The 27,409-nt window shown below is 43.3% G+C and overlaps 1 protein-coding gene across 1 annotated transcript in view; it reads right to left on the bottom strand.

The window, feature by feature from the left end:
* The window catches only part of sdf4 (stromal cell derived factor 4), a 77,410-nt gene that overhangs the window by 10,203 nt on the left and 39,798 nt on the right, over positions 1-27,409 (bottom strand). Inside the window, exons 3-4 of the mRNA XM_041206616.1 lie at positions 21,444-21,557; positions 5,051-5,209 (exon numbers count right to left, since the gene is read on the bottom strand). Of these exons, the coding sequence (XP_041062550.1) occupies positions 5,051-5,209; positions 21,444-21,557 (273 nt within the window). The remainder of the gene's footprint in view (positions 1-5,050; positions 5,210-21,443; positions 21,558-27,409) is intronic.

The following is a 27,409-nucleotide window of genomic DNA, read 5'->3' as shown; positions in this document are numbered from 1 at the left end:
ACGTAACGTAAGTTTGTAGGGTGTGGAGTGTAGGGGTTAGGGTTTTCAGAGGTGTGTGTGGGTTTTTTTTTGAGGTCCTGTAACAATGGGAGAGCTTCGTTAGCTGCGAGTCAATAGCGTTGTTTGAGGAGAAGGTTTTCCCCTGGGACATCAGGAGGTTCAATGCGCGCTAACACCGGAAGCTACTCGAACATCCACCTAAACCAGGCAGATAGAGACTCTGTTTTAAGGCTCAGCAGAAAGATGGCATCTGCAACAATGCTGCACTCCTATGGTACCACACAGTTGGGTCATGTTAGTGTCGTGATGTGTATTTTTGTGAGATAGTCAAAGGCTTCAGTCCTAGTCCTATGTTCTAAGGATGAGTATGAGACTGGCAACCAACTATTTTCCTTGTTTTTTAAGACGTTCACAGACAACACCCAGGTAGCATAGGCTGATATGCAGAGATGCTCTGCTGCACTAGAACACATCTCGCAGCTGGGTGAGCTCAATCTGTGCTCCCCTCTCTCCTAATTTATGGCTGTGCACTCACTCTATTACCACTGCTTCTAACTGCAATAACCTGTAAGCACCTGCAACCCATAATCCTTTATCCACTTCTGATACCAGTCTGTACCAGCGGGCATTAGACATTCCAGGCTACCTAAACATTTCCCTCCCTATCTAGTGTTCATCGTTTTGCAAGGGAACAGAAAATCACAACCTTTCGGGTTAGCAAGACACAAAAAAGGAGTGTGGAGTCTGCAGTTTACAGGGATAAAGCAAATATAAATGTATGCATGTGCAAACTGGCCTCAAAGACAGCCGTAGCTTACATTTAGATAGGCCAGGAGTCTGCAACCTGCAGCCCCAGAGCCGCACACGCTCATTCACGCACACACGCAGCTCCTGACTTTGATCGAACGAACCCATTTTGATGGTTAGTAAATGGCTTGATTTGTTTTTTAAACTTTTAATAACATCGAATGATACTTTCTCAAAAGTACAATTAAGAACTTTTTTGTAAAAACTTTTAAATGCTGTTGATTATCAAATTCCGTCTTTCATAGATATTACGAATGATATTTGGGTAACAGGATCTTGGCTCTTAAGATAATGCATTTTTGACTAGGTTTAATAAATGGTTGTTTGTATAATTAAGGTTACTGACCCCTGGTACAGACTTACTGTTGGCTGCATTTGCAGTCTTTCAGATATAGACTTCTAACTATAAAGCTTAATATGAAGTGAAACTTAATATTAATTAATTATTTTCATATAAGACGGATTTCTTTACTAACTCTTGACCCTGATCTCGAACAATTTGCACTGAAGCTTCCAACTCTGAGGTGACAGTGCTGCTGACTGATTCAAACTGATACTTGAAACCTCAAATGAACTTATCTTTCTGCCAATGTCTCTGCTTTATGAATGACTTGTCAGGTGCAAGCTTAAAGTGCTCTGCAGCTGAACCACAAGAGTTGTCCATGGGAGGCTGGAAAGCATTTCAACTGCTGTATAGCAGACCTACTATAGTGGCACAGAAAGAGATCTTTGAGTCAAAACCAGTCAGAAATCATATTCAAGTTCTCAATAGCATGCGTACTAGTTTAACAAGAAAAGAAATAACCTTTCAAATTCTGCAAGCAGTGGAGTACAAGCAAGTTGTAAAAATGTGGAGGACTGTTTACAACATGTCAGCGGAAAACCCAAAGTTGAAAGGAAGCACGTCATGTCTCAGAGTATCTGCTCTGTAAAAGTGTTCAGATGGAAAGTGCTACATTTTGAGAGGCTCTTGTATAATTTGAGTTTCTCAGCGTTTTTCTTGAAGGTCTATAATTTTCCCTCAGCATCTTGTGTCGAAATTCCCTCCACCAACTGGGCATCAGACCTGCTCTCAGCCTTCTGCCAATCTTGCTGCCTGAAAGCTGGTGTCAGGGCAGATCGGGAAGGCAGTGACCTCATTTTCCCTCGCTCTCCGACTCAGCATTTCCCAGCACATCCCTAATGGTATCTGTGCTACAAGATAGTGATCACTCACCACACCCTACTGATAAAAAAAAGTTTGCGTGTGTTCCTTGGCAGCATATTACCGCAGTGAAATGGGACATTTGTTCTTTACACAGACAGTGCAAACAGGTTAGATATACTACGAGTTCGACACAGGGCAAAGCTTGCTCTACTTCACTCAGTAATGTCCTTCAAATCCAACTTCAGAACATCATTTCCAAGTGCCCCTCTGTCATACATCACCCAGATTAGAACAGACATTGCCATTAGATGGAATTTCCTATTAGGAACATTGTGAGAACGCCATTACTACCAACCTGTAGACCATCACCCTCTTAGAAATGCGAAAAGGCAACAAATGTGGCCTAATCTGCCCTTCCAACAACCTGCAAACAAGCTTAAAAGAAAAAGCAGTGTGTTCAATTGCACCAGTTTGGTATTTCAGCTTCTTAATTCTCCTGGCCTCAGAGCAAGACTGCCAGCCCTAACCCTGGCAACAGCGAGCTATGGGACATTTCTGTCACAAGACCCCATGAGTCACCTCAAGCACAATTCTTGAAGACTGGACACAGGAAACTTTGATCAGTCTGGTTCGTTACCATACCATTATTTTTCATTGTTTCATTTGAAGGTCTTCATGAGCTCCAAACCAACCTAGAAAACTAGTAAAACTTCACCATTTAAAACCAGCTTTTCTGAAGTGTGAACATAATCTATATGTATGCTCAACTTATCAGCAATTACAGAGCAGAGGAAAATCATGGGGGCTCTCCTCATTTTTGTGGAGAAATTCTGGGCTTTGTTGGATATGGATTGATAAGCTCAGCCGCTCAGACTGACTGTGTCAGAATGCTTTTAAGGTTGTCACATGGACACGTCTCCTCTCCTTAACTCCTAGGGCATTCTCTATGCCCTTTTCTCCTGAATACTACTGGAAATCATCACCCATTACCCACCCTGCCCCCCCACAGTTAGTCTTCCCCCGCTCCTCCTGAATCGCTCAGGCCAACAATCCCAACAGTTCCCATCCGGATTATTCTGCTCACTGTGTCCTTCCAGTTCATGCTGTTGTGAGATTCCGACTCCAGATTCACAGCAATGTGGTTGACTCTTAATTGCCCTCTGAAATGGCCTAGCAAGCCATGCAATTCAAGGACAATTAGGGATTGGCAACAAATACTGGCCTTGCCCGTGATGCCCACATTACATGAAAGAGTAAAGAAAAAAAAACAAGATAAAGGCCGTTTGACAAGCATCGTCCAAGCGAGGAATTAAGAGACTGTTCCCCTCCAATTGGTGTGTGAGAATGTGGTACACAGTAAGAATGGATATATCGGTTGAGCCAAGAGCAGGAGTGTGGAGATGGGGCAGTCGGAAACAGGAGGCAGAGAGTGAAATCTCCAGGATTAGACCCCAACAGAGTTTGCAACCCTTTCCTGTGTTGTCATTACCAGAATGGTCATCAGCCAGGAAAGTCCGACCTGTTAAAACTGCAAAAGGTGCCCACCTGTTACATTTGCAGGCATTGTCACAAAGATGGCGAGGAGCTGGGTTTCAGATCAGTAGAGAGCCAGATGCAGAGTTAGTGCCATCTGCTACAGGTAGAGCTGCCAACATGTACCATCAGGCTGGCACAGCCAGTGACTCAACTGATCAGCTGTGGTCTTATACCCGCTACCATCCCCTTCCAGGCAATTGACAGGACATATCTATGGGAATGTCAAACAGAACAACCATCCTCGCAATGAGCTCGCACAGCACCATCTCCATTTCAGCAGCCACTAAATAGGGAGTTGCTCGTCACTTCCCTGTAGACACCTTGACTTTCCTTCCCCTTCAATTTTGCCCATAACCTCTTAGGCTGACACAGATAGTGGAGGGGATGAGTGGGGGTTGGTGGGGTGAGGAAGGAGAGAGAGATAGATATTAAATTAGTTACAGCACAAAAGGAGGCTATTCACACTGTTTATCCTTACCGACTCTCTGCAAAAACAACTCAACTAGTCCCTTTTCTCGCTTCAGATAAATCGTTTAGTTTCCTTTTGAAAGCCAAGGTTGAATTTACCTCCACCACATTCTCGGGCTGGGATGTTCTAGTCCAATCTACGGTGAGAATTGTCGCAGGCAGGATGGAAAATTCGGAGAGGCAGCCAAAAGTCCATTGACTTTGGGTGGGAGTTTCTGGTCCTGCTGCAGACGGGACCAGAACATTCCGGCCTCAGGCAGTGAACTCCAAATCCTAAGCATCCGTTGTGTAAAAAAGATAATTCCTCGTGTCGTTTCTGATTTTTTTTTTGCCATTTCACTTTAAGTTGATGTCCTCTGGTTTTTGATCCTTCCACCAATGGGAAGGTTTCTCTCTATCTACTCGGCTCAGACCCCTCATGATTTTGAACACCTCTATCAAATTTCCTCTCAAGCTTCACTTCCCTGAGAATATCCCCAACTTCTCCATTCTATCTACGTAACTGAAGTCTCTCATATCCCCGGAATCATTCCTGTAAATATTTCCCGTGCCCTCTCTAATGCTTTCACATCCTTCCTAAAGCGCGGTACCCAGAATTTGACAATACTCAAGTTGAGACCAAACTAGTGTTTTATAAATGTTTGTCATAACTTCCTTGCTTTTGTACTCTATGCCTCTATTTACAAAGCCCAGGACCCCCGATTGCCTTATTAGCCACTCTCTCAACCCGGCCTTTTATAAGTGATTTTATTCAAGAAAATCTTGTGTGTAATTTGCATCTGTTCCATACTAGCCATCGCACAATGAAGAACATACACAACGAGAGTCAGTCTCTGATCAAAATTCACAAAAGACTCCAATCTGCAAAGTTCCCTCATCAAGCAAGAATTATACTCCAACTGACCTTAAGCCTTGTTTATTAAAAACAGGCTGGTGCATTGTGCATTACAGGACAAGGCACTACAGGTCTTGCAATTTGCAAATCAGACCCCGCATCGCATGTGCTGTGAGCAATGCCCAAGAAGCTCAGCTAATTTTAATTAAAGTAATAAAAAATACTCACTCCATTAAAACGGTTGAAATCATTTTTACCTAAATCACGGATAATCTCCTTCACCATGAATTTGAGCATTCCACGGCTGTGTTCTGGGTGAAGAAAAGCCAAGAATTCCTCTTCATTCAGGAGATGGTCTGCTGGAGGTTCATCAGCCTGAAACCACCGATCTTTCAGGTTATCCAGGACTTCCTGAGCTGCGAGCCAACAAAAGCAGAATTTACTAAACATAGTTTTTAAGGAAGACTTTCCACTGGGGGACCCAAAATGAATGCATTGAATAACAGAACATTTCCAGGTTCATGTCCAGGGGATAAAGTTAATGCGCAATCCGACACCATGCTTAGTACTTTTGTTGGATAATTCAACTTGGGTTTTTATGGAATTAGCATTCCCCTCATCGTTAGTTTTTCAAATAATAACATCTTAGACAGTACAATTAAGGTGTGCCCGTCAGTCGCAACAGCCACTCCCAGTGCTCCAGAAATCAACAGCAAAGTGGTTCCAGTGCCTGGACCGCTATACGTAACGCGTGCTGGGCCTATGTGCTCACCTTGTCACACAGGAGGAGGTCAGCTCATTCCCACATTTAGTAGGGCCTCACAGCACCCAACACCCTTAGACATGGGTGAGTTGCAAGGCTGAGGGTTTAACGTTTGGGTACCAGCAGCTGTTAAAGGGCTGCTGGCTGTCTGTAGAACTGTGACTGTGTTTTCTGAGCAAAGAGGAGAAAAATAAGTCGGTTGGGGAACCCGGCTCCATTTACTGATTGCAAAAGGTGCTAGAATGAAGGGTTGCCTTAACTGCACGGAAATGGAGTCGCACACATTAAAACCCGAATGTGACCTATTCAGTTTTGGCAATGCTGTAAACCTACATTCAGGCCCATTTTAAAATTTTTTTTAAATGGAAATTTTTATTGCTAAATTGATATGAAGATCACAGTAATCCTCTGTTGGCGATCGCAGAGGGTTTACAATAATTTCCTCTACTCCTCTCTGTAACGAATAGGTGGCCTTGTGGAGCAGTGGGTAGGGTCCCTGCCTCTGAGCCAGAAGCTCCGGGTTTGAGTCCCACTCCAGGACTCGATGGCCACAGGAGGCGTGTTCACAAAGCAGCCAAACAGATTTGACGATCAACCTGGAAACCCTACCATCACGCTTATGGCAGGCAGTAAGAGTGGGAGAAACTGCTGGTAAGCCATGTTTGATGTGGAGTGGTGCCTCTCAAGCTGTAGCCTCTGACTTCAGGCTAGTGACATGTTCCAGGAAAAATAAACTATGGAAAGCACGTGCTTTGTTTGCTTCATGTGCCTCTACATGTGGGAAGCCTTCTAAGTCTAAGTCTCCATAATGAATCTCTTGGATCCTTTACAGGGACACTGCAATATGTTATCATTGTGCATTAGGATTGGAGTCCAGAATTGCATGCTTTTTGCATTTTGGCATCAATTACCAGTTTTTACAGTCACGACTGACAACTTTGAATAAATACATGCGGCCAATCTGCGAAACGTTGAAAAAATTAAACAGAACAAGGGCAGAATTTTACGGCCCTGTTTCAGTGGGGCCGGGGCTGTAAAGTGCAGCGGGCGTTATAAATCCCATTGACGACAGCGGGAACGTAAAATCCCACTGTCGTAAAAATCTGCCCCAAGAGTGCCTTTCCTAACCAAGAGTTTCCTTTCCAGTCATTTCACCGACTGACCTGGGTTCACTGCACTAATACGGCAATGATCCATACCAACCAGATTGCCAGTTACCTTATGACAATAAAACTACAGAAGGCACGCACAACTTGGTGGTGAGGTTGAAATTTGTTTAATCATCATGCCAGTTGGCCACACGAAATAAAAAAGAACGCCCACTAAATCACGTAACACAATTATAAAGGAAGTGTTTGGCTAAATGTCAGTTCAAAGAAGTACCTAATCTCTGGCAAAGATCCAAAAGATGAAAAACTAAAGTTTAGAAAGCGAAGTCGGGGGTTCTCATCACCACCTGGTTCGTTAATGCTCTATAGGGAAGGGAATCTGCCATCCTTACCTGGTCTGGCCTACATGTGACTCCAGACCTGCAGCAATATGGTTGACTCTTAACTGTTCTCTGAGACAGCCTAGCAAGCCATTCAGTCCTTCCTACTTTAAGGGTCAAAAAAGTAGTAGGTAGTAGTTACTAGCCCAGATTTTCCAACCTATTATGCTGGCTGATGGCAGCCTGTTTTAATGCCCTGTCCAATTCTCTGCCTTTATTTCTAGTGTGTTTAAACAGTGCAAGTGCTAGGGTCCCATTTTTCATCATTGCCACCTCATTACAATCAGCAGTGGTCAAACCTGTGGAAAATTGCGGGGTAATACAGAACAACTAAAAATGGATATTAGATAGTCACTTGCGTTGCCATAGCCTCCAAGGCTATGGGCTAAGTGCTGCAAAATGGGATTAGTATAGTCAGATCTTTGTTGACTGGCGCAGACACAACGTGCTGAATGGCCTCCTTCTGTGCTGTAAACATCTAAGTCTATGAGTCTATAAAGCAGGTGCTTTACAAACATATGAAGATACTAAATAGGAGCAGAAGTAGGCCATTTGGGCCCTCAAACCTGCTCCGCCATTCAATAAGATCATGGCTGATCTGTTTGTGTTGAGTTCCACATTCCCATCTACCCTCGATAACCTTTGATTCCCTTGCCTAACAAGAATCTATCTACCTCTGCCTTAAAAATATTCAGTGACCCGGCCTCCACTGCCTTCTGAGGCAGAGAGTTCCAAAGTCACACAACCCTCTGAGAGAAAAAAAAATCTAATCTCTGTTCTATAATGCCAACCCTTAATATTAAAACAGTGCCCCCCTAGTTCTGGATTCACCCACAACAGGAAGCATTCCACGTGCTCCTTGGCAAGACCATTCAGGATCTTATGTACTTCAATCAAATCACCCCTCACACTTCTAAACTCCAGTGGAAACAAGCCCAGCTTATCCTTATAAGACAACCCACTCATTCCAGGTATCAATCTAGTAAACCTCCTCTGAACCACCTCCAAAGCATTTACATCCTTCCTTAAATAAGGAGACCAAAACTGCGCGTAGTGTTCGAGATGTGGCCCCACCAATGCCCTGTATAACTGAAGCGTGAGATTCTTATCTTTATGTTCAATTCCTCTTGTAATAAAGGAGAGCATTCCATCAGCCTTCTTAATTACATGCTGTACCGACATAATATCTTTTTGTGACTCACGCACGAGAACACCTAGATCCCTCTGTACCTCGGAATTCTGTTGTCGTTCTCTATTTAAGTAATACTCTGCTTTTTTATTCTTCCTACTAAAGTGAACAGCTTTATATTTTCCCACATTATACTCCATCTGCTAAATTTTTGCCCACTTACTCAACTTACCTATATCCATCTGCAAACTCCTTATGTCTTCTTCACAAGATACTTTCCTACCTATCTTTGTCTTATCTGCAAATTTAGCTACCATGTCTTCACTCCCCTCATCTAATTCATTGATGTAAATTGTAAAAAGTTGAGGCCCCAGCACAGACCCCTGCAGGACTCCACTCAGCACATCCTGCCAATCAGACAAAGACCCATTTATGCATACTCTCTATTTTCTGCCAGCCAGCCAGTATTCTATCCAGGCTAACATGTTACCCCCTAGATTATGAGCTTCTATTTTCTGCAATAACCATTGATGTGGCGCCTTATCAAATGATTTCTGGAAACCACGTTCACAGGAAGCTTATTTCCTGGCCACTTCTGGGCATTTATTTTACAACTAACAAGTATTTTATATTTTATCTTTTGTGTTTCTGTTCTTTGTTTCCATTTTGAACACCCACCCCTGCCAAATCAAAGGGGCTTCCCAATGTGAATATTGTTTTTTGGAACAGAAATAACAGGGAGGACAAAGAGGTTGGGCAGCCCATGAGGCACCCGGCACCCACCTGAAATACAGAACACCAGGTGCACCAAGCTCCTATCCTTCCTGAGTCAGAATCAGTGCTTGGGGAGACCACACTTTGTGAAGGAAGCCAGCAGACTCTGCAACCCCACTAGACCAAGTCCATCACAGGTAAATAAAAAAATCGCCACGGATTTTTATGCAATAAGAAGCATTTAAATCTACCATTGGGAACATCAATAATATTAATCAATTAGCTGTGCACAGAAAGCGGGGAGATGTGGCACAGTGGTAATGTCACTGGACTGGCAATCCAGAGGCCCAGGCTAATACCCTGGGGACATGGGTCCAAATGGCAGCTGGCGGAGTTTAAACTCAATTCATAACATTTGGAATTAGTTTCATGGTCACCATTACTGAGACTATCAGTGTAAAAGCCCATCTGGTTCACTAATGCCCTTTAGAGAAGAAAATCTGCCATCCTTACCGGGTCTGGCCTACATGTGACTCCAGACCCACAGCAATGTGGGTGACTCTTAACTGCCCTCTGAAATGGCCTAACAAGCCATTCAGTTCAAGGGCAGATGGGGATGGGCAACAAATGCTGACCTTGCCAGTGATGCCCACATCCCATGAAAGAATACACTTTTTAAAAAGATGCAGATTTAGGTTACTCCCTACAGCCATGGCTGGTGACACCTCAGCACTTTCCCAGGATAACAGCTGAGCATCATTATTAGTAAATCCATTCTCATACCCATGCCATTATAGAGACCATAAGACTATAAGACGTAGGAGAAGTAGGCCATTCGGCCCATTGAGTCTGCTCCACCATTCAATGGGATAATGGCTGATCTGATAATCCTCAACTCCACTTTCCTGTCTTTTCCCCATAAACCTTGATTCCCTTACTGATTAAAAATCTGTCTATTCAGCCTTGAATATACTTAACGACCCAGCCTCTACAGCCTTCTGTGGTAAAGAATTCCACTGATTCACTACCCGCTGACAGAAGAAATTCCTCCTCATTTCTGTTTTAAATGGGCGCCCCCTTACTCTGAGATTATACCCTCTGATCCTAGACTCTCCCACAAGGGGAAACAACCTCTCAGCATCTACCCTGTCAAGCCCCCTAAGAATCTTATATGCTTCAATAAGGTCATCCATCATTCTTCTAAACTCCAATGAGTACAGGCCCAACCTACTTAACCTCTCCTCATAAGAAAATCCCCCCATACCCATGATCAACCTAGTGAACCTTCTCTGGACTGATATCTTTCCTTGGAGAAGGGGACCAAAATTGTTCACAGTATTCTAGGTGTGGTCTAACTTGTGCCTTGTATAGCTTTAGCAAGACTTCCTTATTTTTACATTCCGTTCCCTTTGAAATAAAGGCCAACATTCCATTTGCCTTCCCTATTATCTGCTGAACTTGTATGTTAGCTTTTTGGGATTCATGCACAAGGACCCCCAAATCCGTCTGTGTTGCAGCCTTCTGCAGTCTTTCTCCATTTAAATAATATTCAGCTCCTCTATTCTTCCTGCATAACCTCACATTTTCCCACATTATATTCCATCTGCCAAGTTTTTGCCCACTCGTTTAACCTGTCTATATCCCTCTGTAAACTCCTTGTGTCATCTTCACCACTTGCCTTCTCACCTATTTTTGTGTCATCCACAAACTTGGTGATAGTATATTCACTTCCCTCATCTAAGTCATTAATATATATTGTAAATAATTGAAACCCTAGCACTGATCCCTGTCGTACTCCACTAGTTACAGCTTGCCATCCCGAAAATGCCCCCCTTATCCCAACTCTCTGTTTTCTATTAGTAAGCCAATCCTTTATCGAAGCTAATGTACTACCCCAACACCATGGGCTCTTATCTTATTAAGTAGCCTTATGTGTCTCCATATCGCAAGACTTTTGGAAATCCAAATATGTTACATCTACTGGTTCCCCTTTATCTATCCTGCTTGTTACCTCCTCAAAGAATTCTAATAAATTTGTTAGGCATGATTTCCCCTTCATGAAGCCATGCTGACTCTGCTTGATTAGATTATGTATTTCTAAATGTTCTGCTTTTACGCCCTTTATGATAGACTCCAACGACAGATGTTAAGCTAACTGGCCTATAGTTACATGTTTTTTTATCTCCCTCCCTTTTTGAATAAGGATGTTACATCAGCTGTTCTCCAATCCTCTGGGACTTTTCCAGAATCTAGGGATTCTTGGAAGATTACTACCAGTGCATCCACTATCTTTGTAACTACTTCCTTTAATATCCTAGGATGTAACCCATCAGGTCCAGGGGACTTATCTGCCCTTAGCCCCATTAATTTCCCCACCACTCTTTCCTTCCTGCCGGTCCTTTCGAAAAGTCACATACCCCTGAATATTTAGTTCCCAGCTATGATCTCCTTGTAACCACGTCTCCGTAATGGCTATAAGATCATACCCATTAACCTCGATTTTTGCTGTTTATTCATTTATTTTGTTCTAAACACAATGCACATTTAAGTAAAGGGCCATTAATTTTGACTTTCTACCATTTTTCCCCCTTTGAACCTATTGGCTGCTTTTTATGATGTTTGTACACTCTGTCCCTTCCTGTCACACTCTGGGTGTCATTACCTAAATAGCTGCCCTGCAAGGCTGCCATGTCCTTTTGCTTTGTAAGCCTATGTATCCCCTTTCCAGAACCCTCCCCACCTCTACTTAGTTTAAAGCCCTCTCTACAGCCCTGGTTATTTGGTTTGCCAGGATACAGATCCCAGCCCGGTTCAAGTGAAGCCCGTCCCACGGGAACAGCTCCCTTCTACCCCAGTACTAGTGCCAGTGCCCCATGAACTAAAACCCATTCCTCTCACACCAATCTCTGAGCCACGCATTTAACTCCTTGACTTTATTTACCCAATGCCAGTTTGCCTGTGGCTCAGGCAGCAACCGTGAGATTATTACCTTGGAGGTTCTGCTTTTTAATTTAGTTCTTAACTGTTCAAATTCTTTCAGCAGAACCTCCTTTATAGTCTTATCAATGTTGTTGGTACCAACGTGGTTGACAACAACTGGATCCCTGCCCTCCCACTCCAAGTTCCTCTCCAGCCCTGAGGAGATATCCTTAACCCTGGCACCGGACAGGCAACACAGCCTTCGGGACTCATGCTCATTGCTTCATAAAACAGTATCTACCCCCTAATTATACTGTCTCCTACCACTACTACGCTTCCATTCCCTCCACCCACTTGAATGGCTCCCTGTGCCGTGTCAGTTCGCTCATCCTCCCTGCAGCCCCCACTCCTGTCCACACAGCTTGAAGAACCTTGTAACTGTTGGACAGATGCAGGGGCCAAGGCTCCTCGAACTCTATCCCTGAGTCCCCATACCTGCCTTCCCTGCGGTCACAACCTCCTGTCCCTTAGTACGTAATCTGAGGGATGCGACTGCCTCCTGGAGCAAAGTGTCCAGGTAACTTTCCCCCTCCCTGATGTGGTGCAATGTCTGCAGCTCGGACTCCAGCTCCTCAACTCGGATCCGAAGTTCCTCGAGCTGCAAACACTTGGTACAGATGTGTTCGCTCTGGATCACCTTGGTGTCCAGCAGCTCCCACATGCTCAGCAACACATCACCCATCCTGCCATCATTATCGTATTTTGTTCAATTTATCAATTAATTACTCTAGCATCCCTGGTCTTTATACTTTATTGTAATTTTTTTTATATACACACCAGTATCAGCCTTATACTTAACAAGCTATCTTTAACAAAAAGAACGAAAAAAGACTAGAGATCTAAACACAAATTAAAGACCTTACTTTTACTATAAAGACTAGAAATACTCACCAATCCTACTCACCAATCAGCTGCTCTTTTCCCTCTCATGCTCTTTATTGGTTTCACACCTTTCTCTCACTGTTAAAGGCTCTTCTTGCACTGGCTCCCTGTAAATGACCATGCTGCTTCTCTCACACTCTCTCCCTGTAAATGACCATGCTGCTTCTCTCACACTCTCTCCCTGTAAATGACCATGCTGTTCCTTTCACATTCTCTCAATGTAAATGACCACGCTGTTTCTCTCATACTCTCTCAATGTAAATTACCATGCTGTTTCTCTCATACTCTCTCAATGTAAATGACCACGCTGTTTCTCTTGCATTCTCTCACTGCAAATGACCATGCTGTTTCTCTCTCACTCTGTAACTGACCACACTGTTTCTCTCTCACTCTCACCCTGTAAATGACCACACTGTTTCTCTCCCACTCTCTCTGTAACTGACCCACACTGTTTCTCTCACACTCTCTCACTGTAAATAACCACGTTGTTTCTCTCTCACACTCCCGCTGTAAATGACCATGCTGTTTCTCTCTCACTCTGTAACTGACCATGCTGTTTCTCTCACACTCTCTCACTCTAAATGACCATGCTGTTTCTCTCTCACTCTGTAACTGACCACGCTGTTTCTCTCACATTGTCTCACTGTAAATGACCATGCTGTTTCTCTCTCACTCTAACTGACCACGCTGTTTCTCTCACTCTCTCACTGTAAATGAGCACGCTGTTTCTCTCTCACTCTGTAACTGACCACACTGTTTCTCTCACTCTCTCAGTGTAAATGACCACACTGTTTCTCCCACACTCTCTCATTGTAAATGACCATGCTTATCTCACTGTAAATGACCACGCTGTTTTCTCTCTCACTGTAAATGACCACGCTGTTTTCTCTCTCACTGTAAATGACCACGCTGCTTCTCTCTCTCTCTCTCTGTAACTGACCACGCTGCTTCTCTCACACACTTTCAATGTAAATGACCACGCTGTATCTTTCACTGTAAACGAGCATATGACTGAAATGTTGAAGTGCCTGTATCAGTCTGAGCAAGCAACGTTATGAGGGAACGCTGCATTGTCAGAGGCATCATTATTTAATGAGGCCCCACCCAGTCCACCATTCAAATGGATGTGAACAATCCCATGGAATGATCTGAAGAACAGGAGTTCACTTGGTGTCCTGGCCCATGTTCTTCCTTTAACCAACAGAACTACAACAGGTTGGCTGGTTAATCACCGCATTTGATGCTTCTGCCGCCCTGCCGAGAGCTGAGCGAGAGGCTGGCACTGTGGTAATGTCATTGGACTAGTAATCCAGAGTCCAGGCTAATGCTCTAGGGACACAACTCCCACCATGGCAGCTGGTGGAACTTAAATTCAATTAATAAAAAAATCTGGAATTGAAAGCTAGTCTCAGTAATAATGACCATGAAACTGCCATCAATCGTCATAAAAAAACCCCCATCTGGTTCACTAGTGTCCCTTTGGGGAAGGAAATCTGCCACCCTTACCTGGTCTGCCTACATGTGGTTGACCCACAGCAATGTGGTTGACTCTTAACTGCTCTCTGAGATGGCCTAGCAAACCATTCAGTACAAGGGCAATTAGGGATGAGCAACAAATGCTGGCCTTGCCATCGACACCCACATCCCATGAAAGAATAAACAAAAAAATTGACTTCTGCATTTCTCTACATTGCAACAGTCAGTGTATTTCAAATGCAATTCATTGGCTGTAAAATGGGATGCTGGGGATGTCAAAGATGCTATATAAATGCAGGATCTTCTCTGCAATGAAGAGCTCCAAGGGTCACTGCTGTGTGCTGCCTGCTGTACAATTTTGACTTACAAAAGAGGCCTCATTATAAAGCCCCTGGAAGAGGAAGGCAGCAGCAGACAGTCTTGGGCTGCTGTTTGATAGTCAGCGTGACTGGAGAATAAGCAAGAAAGCAGGGGGTTTGAGTGCAGGAAATGCAAAACGTTCCTGCAGTTATCTGCTGAGTATATATCTAAGAAAGCTTGGGATACTTTGTTATATCAAAGGGCAGAATAAAGGTGTAGATGGTGATGCAGAGAAAGGTCCCATTCCGTGGATAATTATCGTTTCAGTTAAAAGACGAGTAAAGCCTGTTGGTGATGTTGCTCTGACACTGGGAACATTTCTCAGGTCTCTGGAATTTCTCTGAATCAGTCAGGAAAATTTGATTACTATGAAGTAATGCTCCTATGAACATGGCACCGTGAATTTTCAGTTCCTATTCAAAGTCCAGTTACGTTTCATTCTTTTCATTTTACCAATTCAGTTCTGAGTATTCAGAGACACAAACTCCCCCATTAGTGATAATCCCCTTACCTTGTAGTTATGCTGCATATGAACAGCACAGCGTACATCTGTGTAACATTCCTGGCATGGAGAGCAAGTATGGTGAGGAGACTATTCAGCTCCTGTACCCAGATTCTCTCATCATGGTACCCAACTGTAGTTTTTTTTTATTATTCATTCATGGGATGTGGGCATTGCTGGCTAGGCTAGTATTTATTGCCCATCCTTAATTGCCTTTGAGAAGGTGGTAGTGAGCTGCCTTCTTGAGCCACTGCAGTCCATGTGACGTGAGTACACCCACAGTGCTGTTAGGGAGGAAGTTCCAGGAATTTGACCCAGCAAGAGAGAAAAACGGTGATATATTTCCAGGTCAGGATGGTGAGTGACTTGGAGGGGAACTTCCAGGTGGTGGTGTTCTCATGGATTTGCTGCCCTTGTCCTTCTAGGTGATAGTGATCGTAGGTTTGGAAGGCGTTATCCAAGGAGCCTTGGTGAGTTCCTGCAGTGCATTTTGTAGATGGTACACACTGCTGGCACTGTATGTCGATGGTGGAAGGAGTAAATGTTTGTGGATGGGTTGCCAATCAAGCGGGCTGCTTTGTCCTGGATGGTGTCAAGCTTCTTGACACCATCCAGGCAAGTGGGGGAGTATTCCATTACACTCCTGACTTGTGCTTTGTAGATGTGGACAGGGTTTGGGAAGTTAGAATGTGAATTACTCTCTGCAGAATTCCCAGTCTCTGACCTGCTCTTGTAGCCAGTGTTTACATAGCTGTTCTCGTTCAGTTTCTGATCAATGATAACCCAGTGGTTGATATTGAGAGATTCAGTGATGGTAATGCCATTGAATGTCAAGGGTTTACCATTCATAGTTTGAATAACCAAAGTTTTTTTTATCTCCATTACCTGGACTGACATTAATGACTTATTTCAAACATCTGAAATAAGTCATATAAGCCAAAAGTTCTTCATGATGCATCGTACAGCACATTTGGAGACCATTCAGTCCATCTTGTCAGTACTGGTTCTTTGGAAAAGGGTTATGCAATTTGTCCCGTGACCCCATTCTTGCCCCATAGTCCTGTGACTCGCCAAGCCTCCTTCCACAGCACCTTCCAAACCCGTGACCTCTACCAACGAGAAAAAGGGCAGCAGATGCATGGGAACACCACCATCTTCAAGTTCTCTCTCCAAGCCAACACTGCCTTAACTTGGAAACATGTCTCCTTCACTGTCACTGGATCAAAATTCTGGAACTCCCTCCCTAACAGCACTGTGGGCATTCCTACACCACATGGACTGCAGCAATTCAAGGCAGTGACTCTTTACCACCTTCTCAAGGGCAACTAGGGATGGGTAATAAATGTTGATCTTGCCAGCGATGCCCACATCCCATGAAAGAATTTAAAAAAAAATCATATTTCCTTTTCAAGTTTAGATCCAATTCCCTGATACACATTTTAAATTTATTCTTCACTAATTTCTATCGATGTCCTTGGAATATGAGATCATCTATTACTCTCATTAAATTAGACAGAGTCATTTACGACACAGAAGGAGGCCATTCAGCCCACTGAGTTCATGCTGGCTCCCTGCAGAGCAATCCAGTCAGCCCCACTCCCCGCTCGATCCCCATAGCCCTACAACTTTAGTTCCTTCAAATGTCCGCCCAATTTCCTTTTGAAATCATTGATTGTTTCTGTTTCCACCACCCTCGTGGTCACTCGTTGCGTAAAAAAGCTTCTTCCTCACATTCCCCTGCATCACTTGCCCAAAATCTTAAACCTGTGACTTTTAATCCTTCTACCAGATGCTTTTCCCTGTCATAATCTCTTAGGCCTCTATCAAATCTGCCTTCAATCTCCTTTGCTCCAAGGAGGACAATCCCAGACTTTCTGGCCTAACCTTGTAACTAACCCACCCCATCCCTAGAACCATTCTGGTAAATCTCCTCTGCACCGTCAAGGACCTTCACATCCTTCCTGAAGGGTGGTGACCAGAACTGGATGCAAAGTTCCAGCTGGTGCCTATCCAGAGATTTATAAAGATTCAGCATGACTTCTCTGCTTTTGTACTCGATGCCTCTATTTTTGAAACCCAGGACCCCAAATGCTTTGCTAACTACTCTCAATATGTCCTGCTGTCTTCAAAGATTGATGCACATGCGCCCTCAGGTCCCTTGCCTCTACATACTCTTGAGAATTATGCCATTAAGTCTTTATTTCCTCTTCATATTCCTTCTTACAAAATGCATCACTTTGCACTCCTCTGTATTCAATTCCATCTGCCACTTGTCTGCCATTCTGCTAGTCTATCTATGTCCTATTGTAGATGATTCATATCGTCCTCAATCTTCCAAGTTTAGCAAATTTTGAAATGTTATCCTGTATTCCAAGATCCAAGTCATTTATTTATAGCAACAAAGCAGTGGTTCTAGCACTGACCCTTGGGGAACACCACCGTCTCCCACTCTCTCGACTGTAAAACAACCATCTACCACGACTTGCTGCTTTCTATCATTAAGCCAATTTTTTTAACCAATTGCATAACTGGCCTCAATTTTGTTAATGAGCCTTTCGTATGGTGCTTTGTTAAGCGCTTTCTAAAAACCCATATAGACAACATTCACCTCACCTCATTCCCTTCACCAAACCTCTCTGTTACTTCATCAAAAAAAAACAATTAGATGTGGAAAAATGACTCTAACATCAATGACTGGGGAAAAATTGAAACTATTCTGAGCAGTAAACATGAAGGTTAGCTAAGCGAGAAGAATCAGGTGAACAACCAACACAGCGTCAAAAGGGGAAGATCATGCCTGAATGACAAACAATTTTTTGAGGAAGTGACAGTGCAAAAGCTACACAACACAGCGTCAGTGCATTTTTGCAAGATCCTCGATAAAACCCCTCCTGAAAGCAATAGAATTTTAAGAAAAGCCTCGTCTTGATTAACAGTAAACTGAAGGAAGGGGAGCATCAGGGACATCATGATGGAGGGAGGAGATAACTAACTGGAATGTCCCATGACTTGATGATGGAGCCCTTACTGTTTCTAACCTACAATAACCACCATTTCAGAAATTCAGAAACCAAACAATGGCTGCTCAAATTCTCAGATGATGCTAAACTAGGGGACAGAGTCCAGACAGAGAAAAGAACAAGGGACCTACACAAATCTCAAAGAGGCAGATTAAGCTCAATGAGGGCAACTGCAAATGTTTGGTCACCATTTAGTGGCAAGAGACAAAGCAGAATTACCAAGCTCCTTACCCACCACTTTCAATTCCACTGTTCCACCGAACCAACACCCTCATTTTACCCTTTCCTCCATGTTGCAGGTTTCAAGCTTGCACTAGATACTTTCTTAGGCTCCTTATCATTGATCTTTCCCACAATTAGTCCCTATGTCCCTTATGCTTGTTTCATATCTTCACAACCACTTCTTTCCCTTTGGGGAAATAGCGGGGAAGTGTTGGAAGGGCTAGCAGACTGATTAGCAGCTTATTGAATGCTTCTTCCGTGGCCAACAAGTCCTCGAGTGGGACTTGAATATGGAGCTCCTGTCTCAGAGGCATGGGCACCACAACACTTTCTATGCTGCTTATGACCAAGAGTTTACCATTACTGGCAAATAACTTGTCCATGATAATGTGACTTGGATGTAAAGCACCGAAATGATTTATTTCACCATTATGAAGAGAATGGAGTAATATTTGCAGTAAATCTAATTGCAGTACAACCAAATTTCAGTAACACTCCTCGCAACAAAGAAAATAACAAAAGGTGCCACATTGTCCTAGCCAGTGGGCGAAATATTTACTTTTCTGGCCAATTTCCTTTTCTGGTTGTATCTTAAGGAGACCTTAGGCCCATCTATCTCTCTCAGCCGATGTTCTAGAACTGTCGACTGTCTGCGTCCATCATTTTACAACCTAGTTGGACACAGAAGACAAAAGGATTAATCACCAATGCTCCATCACCTCTCAGTGCCTGAGGGTTGGCCAGCTAAACTGACTATCGGCCTTATGGATACAGCTTTCAGCTAAACAACCTCATGCTGAGGATGGACAAACTTGTTCCTTGCAACACCTGGTTTTGTGAATGCCAACTGGGCGTTAGAGGGTAGATGATGGTCTAGTGTTAATGTCAGTTGACTAGTAATCCAGACACTCAGATTAACGCTCTGGGGGCAAGGGTTCAAATCCCACTATGGCAACTGGAGGAATTTAAATTCAATTAATAAATCTGGAATACAAAGCTAGCCTCAGTAATTGTGACCATGACAACTATCAACGACTGTTGTAAAACCCATCTGGTTCACTATTGTCCTTTAGGGAAGGAAATCTGCCATGCTTACCTACATGTGACTCCAGGTCCACAGCAATGTGGTTGACGCTTAACTGCCCCATGAAATGGCCCAACAAGCCACTCAGTGCAGGGGCAATAAGGGATGGGCAACAAACGCTGGCCTTGCCAGTGATGCCTAAATCCCAGCAAAAAATTAAAAAAGACTGGAGATGCTGGAGTATGGCACACAAACCATCCGTTGTCTACCTGCCCCTCCCATTACCCAGGTCGCAAAAGAAAACTGTTTCAAAGACTGGATCATTAACCTCCAGGGGAGTTCCTTAATATCCCTGGCCTCTCTACACCTCTGTCAAGGTAGGAGAATAATGTTGATCCATTGGAGTTAATCCCTAAGGGAGCAACATCATTCTTCTGCCTAATAATAGTTTTTAGAAAGTCAAATTCGGGTGTTAATCCCCAAATCCCTGAATGTGACTTCCCATCAAAAACGGCATCATCACTTAAATAACAAAACGAGAGGTAAATTTAAATTATTTTATTATGGATTATACCAGGCTTTTTCTTTGAGGAGGTGGTCAAAATTGCTGTCCCTGTGTATAATCCTCTTGAGGTGCAAAGAGATTCGGGAATCCAAGTAAACAAATTATTAAAACACATCCAAAGTGCAAAAGCAGAAAGGATAATGGAATGTTGGCCCCGGGGGAGCTGGAATATGGAAGCAACGCTTCAGTTGTATAAAGACTTGGTCAAACCCCATCTGGAATATGGCGTTCAGTTTTGGGTACTGTACCTGAGGAAGGATATACTAGCTTCAAAGCAGGTACAGGGTAGATCTACCGGTATGATTAGCATGGCAATAATTATCCACACATTGATAACATACAGGACTATTTGAGGCATGTTTTTAATGGCGATTTTGCTGGCAAAAAACAATGCCAGGAAGTCCTGTGTGCAAGGAATCCTAGGAGCATAATCGTTTGCAACAGTTTGATTCTTGTGCTGTGCTTTTCGGCACAAACAGGGAATGGGTTAAATAGAACAGCACAAAGCCATAGGATTGGGAGAGGTAAACCAATAATGTACTAAGACAGTGGCTCAGTAAATACTCACAATACTCAGCTCACAAACAAACCCATAAGTGGAACAGAAGGTATTTTCAATTAGCTGACATCAAAATTTAACCCCATCAGTGGTGGATTAGGCAACAGAAAAAGTTCCCCAGATGTAAATAACAAATATCTACCTGGTATTTCAGATCAAAATGTTTCCATTGTTTTACAGGCAAAAATTGCTGACTTCGAAGTGATGTTTGGAGCCAAAACTGATAACATCTCCAATGTGACCATAATTACCCTTTCATGAGGGGGTGCTTGGGTTTTCTGCAACATTTAGCTTCACGGGTTCGCAAAGAGAAAGAAAACAGGAAGCACAGTAGGTTTCAGAAGGTCCGGTGTCCTTTTTTTAAAAGGTTAAGGTGAATGGATCATTCTTTTGCTTCACATTGAACCTTTCCACCCCTGCTAAGTGCACTTCCACAGATGCTGACCGCCCTCCAACGGCCCCATTCTCTATGTACGTGGGTGGACAGCAAGGCTGCTCAACCACCAGAGGCATCACAACAGTGCCTGATCCAGTTCTAATCATGGTCCACATGCATTTTCCAACAGGAGTCACTGGACGGCATTCAGGAGTAGGAATCCTGGCTGCTATTACTATTTTTTTTAAAATGCGAAACCAGTTCACATTAAAGGGGCCCATGATCCCGAACAACTCCTCTCACCCTGCTAGGTAACAGAGACAGAAGGCAAATTACCTGCTCCCAAACCTCTACTAATGCTATGTCTTAACCGAAGGCCATTAGGTACACAATAGCAGTTTAGGCTGATTGAACGCTGAGTGTCTACAATGAGACCACGAGTCTTTTCATAGGGAATCATATATACAATTCCAGAAGAAGCACTCTGTGATACAGTGCATCAGTCACAGTAGCAATGTTTTTCACTGCAGTGGAAGTGCACAGTAAGAGTTAAATGTGTGCATTTTAGGTTATTGCCAAAATATACTTACTTTCTTCATCAATCTTCAGTTCCTCGTTATTTTTGATTTTCTCTGCCACCTCTTTCTCATTAAACCCCTTGCTTGCCAGAAACTTGATTCGATACTCATCCCAGGACACTTGACCTACAGGAAGATGGCAAACGTTTAAAGAAAAATAAGAGTGCTTGCAGAAAATTGTATGGTACAAAATGCTTGGATGTTTGTGGAAGAAATTAAACAGATTCTGCCTAAGGCAGCAAACCTGAATGGTCCCAAATCCAGAAATGACTGAATTGTGCTCTCTCCAGCACCACTCACTCACTCATTTCTTTCATCAGAAAAAAATGACCCCCTCTTTCACTTCTTTTTCTCCACCCTCTAGCCCATTGGTCTGTCCAAAGCATTCATCATCCTCTGAAGTAGCAGAGATTAATTCAGATTAAAAATTGCTGGAATGGTTGGAGTTGTGGCTTGGGGCACAAGAAACAGAGGGGACAACATTAACCGAATGCGTCCATCCAGAAATTGTTCCTACCCGGTGCAAAGCTGGATTTCCACTCTGCTCAATTTGACTCTCCAATGGAGTCACTCCATCGGGCAGGGTGTAAAACCAGCCTCCCAACCCGATACCATGGGTTTCCTGCCCGCCCCCAGAGTCTGTTAAAGGCTGGATGGGCAAGTGGAGACCCACAGGGTTCTGTAGGAGGATGAGTAATCTTCAACACCTGGAAAGAAGCATGAGTAGTTGCATCTCAAAGTTGAAAGATGAAGCCAAAATAGCAGGGTTAATTAACACAGTGAAAAATGAGGCCAAGATATTGGGGTTAACGGAACAATTTTTTGGGAGTTGGGCCAACAATTAGCAAATTAGGAGGAAGATTTACATTTCTATAGTGTCTTGTATGACATCAGGACATTGCAAAGGGTTTTACAGCCAATTAGTACTTTTGTAGTATAGTCACTGCTGTAAATGTTGGAAACACCACAGATAGTATATGTACAGTAAGCTCCCATAAACAGCAACGTGTTAATGACCAGATAATCTGTTTTAGTGATGTTGGTTGAGGCGTGATTATTGGCCAGGACACCAGGTGTAACTTCCTTGTTCTTGTTCAAAAGCTGTGGGATGTTTTAGATCCACCTGTGAGCTCAGTTTAATGTCTAATCTGAAAGATAGGACTTCCGACAGTGCAGCACTCCCTCATTACAGCACCGGGAGTTTCAATCTTCACTTTCATACTCAAGTCTCTGGAGTGGGACCTGAACCCACACCCTTCTGACTAAGGGGCAAGAGTGCTACCAACTGAGCCATGGCTGGCACCATAGATGCAGTTTAATGCAGATAAATACAAAGTCGTACATTAGGAATACAAAATAAGCTGTGTAGGACCATCTATGAAGCACAAGTCGGGAGTGTGATGGGATACTCTCCATTTGCCTGGATGATGCAACCCCGACAACACTCAAGAAGCTCAACACCATCCAGCAGCTCACTTGGTTGGCACCCCATCCACCATCTTAAACAATCACTTCCTCCATCACTGGTACATGGGGACAGCAGTGTGTACAATCTACAAGATGCACTGCAGCAACTTACAAAGGCTCCTTCAACAACACCCTCCAAACCCACGACTTCTACCACCTAGAAGGACAAGGGCAGCAGGTGCATGGGAACACCACCACCTGCAAGTTCTCCTCTAAGTCACACACCATCTTGACTTCACTGTCACTGGGTCAAATCCTGGGACTGCCTCCCTAACAGCACGACGGGTGTACCCACGCCACATGCTCTGCAGCGGTTCAAGAAGGCAGCTCACCACAACAACCCCAAGGGCAATTAGGGATGGGCAACAAAAAGCAGAGATGCTCCCATCTCAAGGGCAAAGAAAAAAAATGAAGGAAATATAAAAAGGCAAATCAGGAAAGAAATCAGAGATTGAAAGTTGATCCATCCAGTGTGTAGCCAGCTGTAAAGAAATCAAATAGGCTGCTAGGTAGTATAAAAAAAAACAGAACGAATATGTAGAAGAATTTTGAAATGTTGTGTCCGGTAGGATGACGCAGGATAAGTAATCTGGTTTGAATTAACAAACAGGGTAGCAATAGGGATACAATCCATATTATCTGGCAGGATGAAGCTGGTGACATCATATTATTCAGGGAGTGACGGGGTTGGTTAATTTGTCCTTACTGTACCTCCTTCATAAGCACATCCGTTCATCCAGGGACTATGCAGATTTCAGGCCTGGTGGTGGGGCTCAGTGGTGCAAAGATGACCCCTTTCTGTGCCACAATGACTCTATAAGCTTTGCAACTCTGTATAATTGGCAGTTGGTGCAGGCCTTAGCTGTTAAACCTCCTCACGATTAAAGTTTAGCAGCGAAGCCAACAAAATAAACCTGGACAGAAATAATTTCATTCCAAGCACTAAAAGGTAAATTGGTTTATAAAAGAATTTATACTTTTTTATTTAGCAGATTGTGCAAAGATTTGCAGCTTGGCTAGACTGTGACAGGCAATGTTTCCTATATGTCCAGGAAAGCGATTCTTTTTCTCTGTATCAGGTGAACTATGAATTCCCTGGCTCGTGCAGACGTCACTTCAGGCAGGGTGGGGGGAGGAAATGAGTCACCTCTGAAGAGATGAGGTGTTTAAGAGCTATCAAAGGAGACTGATGTTAATTAAGCTGATCAGCCTACTTGTGGCGGGTGAACTACTTATCACAGCCATCACAAATACATTTATATAACATCTTTAGAAGATAAAAATAATCACCAGGTACTTCACAGCAGCGTCAGCAAAAGATGGGCACCAAACTTGGTCTCCTTAATGAAGCAGTTCAGAGAAGGTTCACCAGAATGAAGGATTATCTTATGAGGAAAGGTTGAGCAGGCTGGGCCTATACTCATTGGAACTTAGGAGAATCTTATTGAAACATAAAAGATTCTGAGGGGGCTTGACAGGGTAGATGCTGGGAGGGTGTTTCTAGAATTAGGGGGCAACGTTTCAAAATAAGGGGTCTCCCATTTAAGACTGAGATGAGGAGGAATTTTTTTTCTCTCAGAGGATTGTTAGTCTGTGGAATTCTCTTCCCCAAAGAGCACTGGAGGCTGGGTCATTGAATGAATTCAAGGCTGAATTAGACAGATTTTTGATCCACAAGGGTGTTGAAGCCTATGGGAGGCAGAAAGGAAAGTGGCGTTATGGCCACAATCAGATCAACCATGATCTTATTGAATGGTCAACTCCTGCTCCTATTTCTTATGTTCTTATACTCTTAAACCAACAAGGAGATATAAGAGAGGACTAACAGCCTGGGATGGGTTTTAAAAGGTGGTGAGGGAGGTGTTGAGTTGGAACCTGCTTCTAAAAAAAGAACAAAATAAAAGGAGACTTGCATTTATATGATGCTTTGAATGATCAATGGACGTCTCAAAGTGCTTTGCAGCCAATGAAGGTGTAGTCACTGTTAAAATGTGAGAAATGCAGCAGTTAATATGTGCACAGCAAACTCCCACAAGCAGCAATGTGATAATGGCCAGATAACCTGTTTTTGTGATGTTGTTGATTGAGGAATAAATATTTGACCAGGACAGTTGCTATTCTCTGAAATAATGCTGTGGGATCTTTTACGTCCACCTGAGACAGCAGATGGGGCCATGGTTCAAAGTTTCATCGGAAAGATAGCAGTTCCAACAGTGCAGCACTCCCTCAGTACTGCACCAGACCATCAGCCTGGATTTTCGTGCTCAAGCCCTGGAGTGGGTCTTGAACCCAGAACCTTGTGACTCAGAAGCAAGAGGACACAGGGAAGAAATATAACTTTTGACCTAAGGAGACAATTGAAGACCAACAGTAAAACAATGAAGTGACAGGTTTTCTTTGCCAAATATACACAGGGGGTTATTAAATCATTGCATGTACTACAACAAATAGTGGCAGCAGCATAAAGTTAAAAGGGAAATGAATGAATATTTGGTATTTTCTTTGTTAACACTACACAGGAAAGGGCAGGAGAGTGGGACTAAATGGGTAGATCTTTCAGAGAGATAGCACTGGCACACTGGATTGAATGGCCGCCTTCTGAGTCACAAAATTCTACACGACACCCATCAAACAATTTTACATGAACGGGGTGCTCCTTTTAAAGTAAAATGCTGTCCCACTTATGGTTCTGGAAAGACTCAGATGAATGCAGAAAATTGGCAAATATTTAATTACAGTTTACATTGGATCAGGAACAGAAAGAAAGTCAGATGCTCAACATGCATGAACAACAACAACAACTTGTATTTATATAGCACCTTTAACATTTTAAAACAAAGTCTCCACATAAAGAACTACTACAGCAAATGACCAAAAGCTTGGTCAAAGAGGGAGCATCTTAAAGAAGGGAAGAGAGGCAGAGAGGTTTATGAAGGGACTTCCAGAGCTTAGGACCTTGGCAGCTGAAGGCATGGCTGCCAAAGATGGGATGATTCAAATTGGGGATGCTCAAGAGGCCAGAATTAGAGGAGAGCAGATATCTCAGAGGATTGTGGGGCTGGAGGAGATTACAGAGGAAGGGAGGGGGGCATCCATGGGGGGAATTTGAAAACAAAGATGAGAATTTTAAAATCAAGATGTTGCTTAATAGGGAGCCAATGTAGGTCAGCAAACACAGGGGCTGAAACGGGGACTTGGTAGGATTTAGGATACAGAGAGCAGAGTTTTGGATGATCTCAAGTATACAGAGAGTATTGAAAGTGGGACACGTAATAGACAAGCACGAAAGTGTCTCCTCGCCATCGAAGAGCTCATTTGTGATCCCACAATCCTACTTGAAGCGAGTTTATCTGCGAACGAATTGGGAAACATACTGGACCTGTGTTTGGCTTTTCACGATTCCCTTCATTGAATTATACAGTCTTTACTAATTGCTGCTCCAACAAGCTGAGATTAAGCTGGTTCGCATCATGCAGTACAAGCTCAGAAGCATAAACCACATCTAAAAAAGGATTTTTTGATATCACATGCATCTACTGTAAATAATGGCCCAGGAAATTTGTTTCACCGCGGCCACCGCCACCCAAGCCACAGTTTCACAGGACACAATCTCATGTGGTGATTAATTAACCACTACAATTAAATGTGATGCTATCACAAGATGGATGTGATAGTTTACTTTGGAACAGAGATTTAATAGAGATGTTCAGAGTCACAAAGGATTATGCAAGAGTAAGGCGAGGAGCAACAGTTTCCGGTGGCAGGAGGGCCAGTAACCAAAGGGCACAGGTTTACAAACATACCAATCAGGAGGAGTAGGCCACTCGGCCCCTCGAGCCTGCATCACCATTCAATAAGATCATGGCTGATCTGATTGCAACCTCAATCTCACATTCCCGCCAACCCCAATAACTTTTCACCCCCTTGCTTATCAAGGATCTATCTAGTTCCGCCTTAAAAATGTTCAAAGACTCTGCTTCTACTGCTTTTTGAGGAAGAAATGAAAAGAAATAGGAGGAAGATGAGGACATTTTTTCCAAATAAAGGCAGCAAGCTCTGATGATCTTGAATGCATTGATTGAAAAGATGGTGGAAGCCGAGCCTATAGTAAGTTTCAAAAGAGAACTGGATAAATATTCAAAAAAGGAAACAAAATCAAAGGCCATGGAGAAAGAGTAGGGGAGTGGGACAAGACTGAACAGGGCGTGCAAAGAGCCAGCAGCAGGCATGATGAGCTGAACTTCCTTACATTTATTAAAGTGTGACACCAGCTCCTTTCCTGTATTTATTTTTGAATGCTGTATCTCACTACATCTTATCTTTATTATGTAATAAAGAGCACTCAGCACTACAAGAAAGGGTCACATTCATCGGCATAGAAACAGCTCTCTGAAGGACCATAAATTGAGGGTACTGCGTGAAATTTAACGACAAATTAGTTTATGGCTTTGTTCTGAAACAGGAGAGCTTTTCTAAGGATTATGGTCAAATGACATAAGGAGTGTTCAGAA

Source organism: Carcharodon carcharias, chromosome 15, assembly GCF_017639515.1.
Source record: "Carcharodon carcharias isolate sCarCar2 chromosome 15, sCarCar2.pri, whole genome shotgun sequence".
Lineage (NCBI taxonomy): Eukaryota > Metazoa > Chordata > Chondrichthyes > Lamniformes > Lamnidae > Carcharodon > Carcharodon carcharias.
This window is presented reverse-complemented; position numbering and strand designations above follow the sequence as displayed.